This window comes from Alligator sinensis, unplaced genomic scaffold (genome assembly GCF_000455745.1).
Source record: "Alligator sinensis unplaced genomic scaffold, ASM45574v1 scaffold612_2, whole genome shotgun sequence".
Lineage (NCBI taxonomy): Eukaryota > Metazoa > Chordata > Crocodylia > Alligatoridae > Alligator > Alligator sinensis.
In genome coordinates, this window is record NW_005842085.1 from 540,075 (window position 1) to 545,106 (window position 5,032).

Below are 5,032 nucleotides of genomic sequence, written 5' to 3' on the forward strand. Positions count from 1 at the left end.
TGAAGTCAAGATATATGACATCAATCTCTTCTCCCTTGTCCAGGTGATAGGTCACCTGGTCATAGAAGGAAATGAGATTGGTCAAGCAAGACCTACCCGCAACAAACCCGTCCTGGCTATCCCTCAGGATGCTGGCGTTGGCCAGTCCATTAAGGATGGCCTCTTTAATAAACTTTTCTAAGATCTTCCCCGGGATAGAAGTCAGGCTGATGGGCCTATAGTTTGTCGGATCTACTTTCCTCCCTTTCTTGAAGATAGGCACCACATTGGCCTTCTTCCAGTCTTTGGGCACTACACCAGAGCGCCAGGAGTTCTCAAAAGATCCATGCCAGAGGCTGGGCTATGATGCTCGCCAGCTCCTTGAAAGTAAACACACTTTAGTAGAAAGGGATTGAATCAAGGCAGACCTGGACAGGTTGGAAAAGTGGACAGAATAGAATAGGATGCAGTTCAACTAAGACAAGTGCAAAGAGATGCATCTAGGGAGAAGGAATCACCAACACACCTATAGGCTAGGGGAGGACCTTCTCAGCAGCACAGCGGCAGAAAGGGATTGACTCCAAGATGAATATGAGCCGTCAATGTGAGGAAGTAATCAGCAAAGCTTACCACACACTATCATGGATTAAGAGGTGCATCACAAACAGGTTCAGCAAGGTGATGCTTCCCCTCTATGCAGTATTAGTCAGGCCGCAGTTGGAGTAGTGTCCAGTTCTGGGCACTGCACTTCAAGAGGGATGTGGATAACCTTGCGAGGGTCCAGAGGGCCACTTGTAAGATTAGGGGCCTGCAGGTAAGGGTCTAAAAGGAAAGACTGAGGGACCTGGATCTCTTCAACCTCCGGAAAAGAACGCTGAGAAGGCATCTTGTGGCTGCTCACAAATTCATTGGGGGACAGGGGCAGCAAAAAATAGGAGATGCTCTGTTTACCAGGACACCCCTAGTAATAGCCAGGAACAATGGCCACAAACTGAGAGAGAGCAGATTTAGGTTGGACATCAGGAAGAACTTCTTTACGGTAAGGGTTACCAGAATATGGAATGGGCTTCCAAGGGAGGTGGTGCTCTCCCCTACCTCGGGGGTCTTTAAGAGGAGACTGGACAAACACCTGGCTGAGGTCATATGACCCCAGCGCTCTTTCCTGGCCAGGGCAGGGGGTCGGACTCGATGATCTATTGAGGTCCCTTCCAACCCTAACAGCTACGAAACATTTCCACACATCCCAAAACAGAAAAGAAACTAGAAAAATACTAACGTTGATTAAAAGTATTTTCAGCTTTTTGAATCATTACTTATATTAGATAGACCATAGATCTTATGGAAGTGGTATGTGGAGTTATTTTGTTCAAGTTTGGTTTAAAAGGCCACTAAATTTTAAGTGGTTCAAACGTTACTTACCACAGCAAGCTGTGTCCGTGATGCTACTGTGTGAAAAACTGCAGGCATCATAAGAGATTCTTCAACCTTTAATTCCATCTCATTCTCTGCCGAAAACGTAGTTTTGGGAATAGCAGGTGGACGTTCACATAAGATCATCTCTTTGTTGAATAGAAAAATTGGGTTTGTGTCCTGTATTAAAATATAAAATCCCAACACAAGACTGTGAGTAAATACATGTTATAGAGCCCCTACCTATTCCAAAAATTTAACAATGATGCAACTTATGAAGTAGAGTACAGAAAACTGCAGACACGAGTACTATATGAAAAGGCATTAGTCAAGCAACGCAAGAAACCCAGAAAATACAGTACACGAGTCTCTTCATAAAAGGGGAAAGAAACATTAAGTATCTGAAAAGTTCTTATCTTTACAGAATGAATTGTGAAGGCAAGGCTAAGGGTAAATGAACTTACTGTTCCAGCACTGTAACTACAGACTCTTCTGTCTGGTGCCATACATTCCCCTCCATTGACAACCAGTACCTGGTGCTGAATAGCAATCTTATATTTTGTTTGGATTGCATGTTTAAGGTCGGACACACTAAAAAGAAGGAAAAAAGGGGCAACAGAATTTTAGAGCAATGGTCTTTCAGAAAAGTGAATTTCTCAAAACTTTCAAACAGTACAACTAATTTAATTTTAAGAACCGTAAGCAAAATATCTTAGTTATTCTGAATAATATCCAAATGCTAGGTGTAAATGCCGCGATCCATTGTATTCTGGACATCAATTTCAAACCGTATGACCAAAGTATTGGTTTATAACAAGATATATGCCTCTCCAATCGTAATGCTAGAACCCTGTATTACATCATAGCCTACATTTCTGGCAGTTACCATACAAGTTACATTACTTTCTTTGAATATGCCACTAACTAATTTACTCCTGATTTGGATCTTCCATTGTTTCAATATTTCGTTAGTATTTTGTTATATGTATTCATACTATTTTGTGCCATGCATAAACTGGGCAGACAATTTCATTTAACAAGTATTGGCTGGTCTGTTCTGTAGCAGTAAATGCTAGCAAATATCACAAATCTGATATTTAATTCCAATACTCCCTTCTGATCCATCAAGCCAACTCAGGCACTACTCCAAGTTATCCTGCCACAGCAGCCTTTAGTTATTTTTGTGCACCATTCCAGTTGCTTCCTCCCCTATCAAAATCCCTAGTGCCCTCATCTTCATGTTACTGCTCACCATGACATCTTCCTTCTACTTTCCATTTTTCCTTTTTAGGCGCCATCACCTCTTAGAGTAGGGCTCCCGAAGTGGTGGCCCACAAGGAATTGTATTTCAGCCCCCAGAACCCTGACTGACTCCCTCTACTGCCAGTCTCCTTCAGCTTCCACATTCCACATCTGCCTCAGGTGGCAGTGCAACAGCATAGCACAGCACAGCGTAGGGCACTCAGGTTGAGGCTGGGGCCTCACAGATGTTGCTTGGTTACAATTTAAACACCTGTTACTCATGCTGCAAAAACTTTAGTGCAAGGTGTCAGCATCGATTCTTCTGCAGGTGCGCATGAGACCAGATTTTACCTGACCAACTGTTTTGGTCAGGGCCAGAAATCACGTAAGGGTAAGTATATGCATCAATGAAGGACTCTGACCTAATCAACAACTGGAAAGCAGGTGACATCTGGCAAGCAATAGCATACATGTGCACACTGTGGATGAGTGGTCTGTAAGATCCAGACACATATGTACCCGTATCAGTCTCACTTACACAACCTACTCCCGACGTACTGGCATCAGTGGCCTGATTAGAAGGTACTGAAAAGGGGGCCATCTTCCTCTCTGATAGATTCCTGCTTTTTATACCTGTATCCCCAAACAGGGCCATGGATGGTGGAATTACATATATAGGTAAGGCTTGGTTTAAAATCGTGGGCCCAATTTGCAGTCCCCACCATGCCGCAACCTGGCTGCCACTCGCTTCTAATGGCTGGGAGGCAAAAAAAGCAGTTTTAAATATGCCACAGTTTTTGCCTCCATCTGGTCAGAAGTAAGCGGCAGGAGGCAAAAACCATGGCATATTTAAAACCGTGGTTTTAGCCTCCCAGCCATCAGGAGCAAGTAGCAGGGATAATGGCCGCCCCTACCCCAGTCAGCAACACGGGGGCGCACAGTGTGGTGGGGAGGGAGGGGAACACTCCAAGATTAAAGGAGATGCTGCACTGCGAGCTGGGTCCGCGATTTAAACCAGGCCTTATGTACAGGTGACTCCCAGAACGCCGACTGGACTAAAGCTAATCCTGACAAGTCAACAGCTGGGATAGTAGAAGCAGCCTGTGGGTCTCAAATGAACCACTTGTAGAACTTGGACAGAAAGATTTTCTTGTTGAATGACAGGGAAAGTACATTCTCTGGTGATGGTAAAAGATATACTTCCAACTGAAGTGTTGACAAATAAGGCACTGTTATAGTATTAGCATCTGTACTGGTGCTGGTGATGTCTTGGATCCTGCACCTTTCTTGTCTAAGGCAGGAAACACCATCATTAGAAATGGCTTTGAAAGTGGGATACTGCAGTGCAGCACACTCCATTACCAATTTGTTACATTTGTCCATTTTAATAATATGCAGCACTTGGGAGGCCTTATCCCTAGGCATTTTGCTGTGCTTGCACTTACTGAAGGACATCTCACCTGCCTCAGTGCTCAGCAGACCCTACAAACACTTAAATACATTTGCATTAGATTCCAGGCCAAGTTTGGCTTCAATCCCAGCGCTAGCACTCATTCCAGTGTCTGTAACAGGTCTTACTTGCCTCCACTGTGATTTCAGAAGCTGACTGACTCCTCAGTGGGACACCAGAGAATGTGAAATTCTCCTTATGAGCAAGAATCTCTCTCTCAGTACAACAAGATGTTCACAGATTTCAAGAATATGGAGCTTCATCTTTGCATCTCATAACTTGCAAGTGCTCATAGAAAAAGATAAAAATACAGCACAGCCTCTCAGAATGTGGGTTTCTCCCACACACAAAAGGCACCAACCATGCCCATTTTAATGGATATTAGTCTACTGCAAGATGGGTAGGGATTGAAGCCTGCAGATTTTCAGTTTTATTTTGAAACCAAACTGCATACTAATAATATTGTCTTGCAGCCATGGTCAGTAACAAATAACTGAGAAAGAATCACAGCCACTTTACTACTAAGGTTCTCGATATAGAGCAGAGGCACACCCACAGCCACATAAATAGCGCATATAGATTCTGCTGGTGAAAGAAAACTCAGTTTTGTACGCATGAGTGCTAGAGAGGGATGCAGAGATGCTTACTCAAAAAGAAAGAGGAGTATAATCTGTCAAGCATGCACATATATAGTTTTTTAAGAGGAGAAAAAAAAATGTCTTACTTCTGTACTGCAAGTTCGGTGTCAAATGTAAGGGTTGTTCCAGTGTTGACAAGGAATACATATAGCTTCATGGTGATTTTTTTTAGCTTCCTAGAGTTTAGTTTACACGTTCCCCTTTGCAAGTACCATTCAGAAGCTGAAAAGATATCCAAGTATTAGTTCTATACATGCACACTATACTATTTATAGAAATTGTGCATTTTTAGGGAAAGAGGAGTTACCACGCA

At 43.2% G+C, this 5,032-nt stretch overlaps 1 protein-coding gene across 9 annotated transcripts in view; it reads right to left on the reverse strand.

Annotated features, from left to right (window-relative positions):
- RB1CC1 (RB1 inducible coiled-coil 1) overlaps window positions 1-5,032 on the reverse strand; it is a 126,171-nt gene that overhangs the window by 104,705 nt on the left and 16,434 nt on the right. For 7 of the 9 annotated variants that reach the window (XR_003094135.1, XM_025204506.1, XM_025204507.1 and 4 more), the window contains 3 exons: window positions 4,806-4,941; window positions 1,854-1,980; window positions 1,399-1,569 (listed from right to left, as the gene is read on the reverse strand). Coding sequence is in view for 6 of the 9 variants with exons in the window: in XM_025204506.1 (XP_025060291.1) it covers window positions 1,399-1,569; window positions 1,854-1,980; window positions 4,806-4,876 (369 nt within the window). In the remaining 3 variants the exon portion in view is untranslated. Of the gene's footprint in view, window positions 1-1,398; window positions 1,570-1,853; window positions 1,981-4,805; window positions 4,942-5,032 lie in introns of those variants that run through there. The other 2 variants (XM_025204508.1, XM_025204509.1) reach the window with 2 other exon arrangements.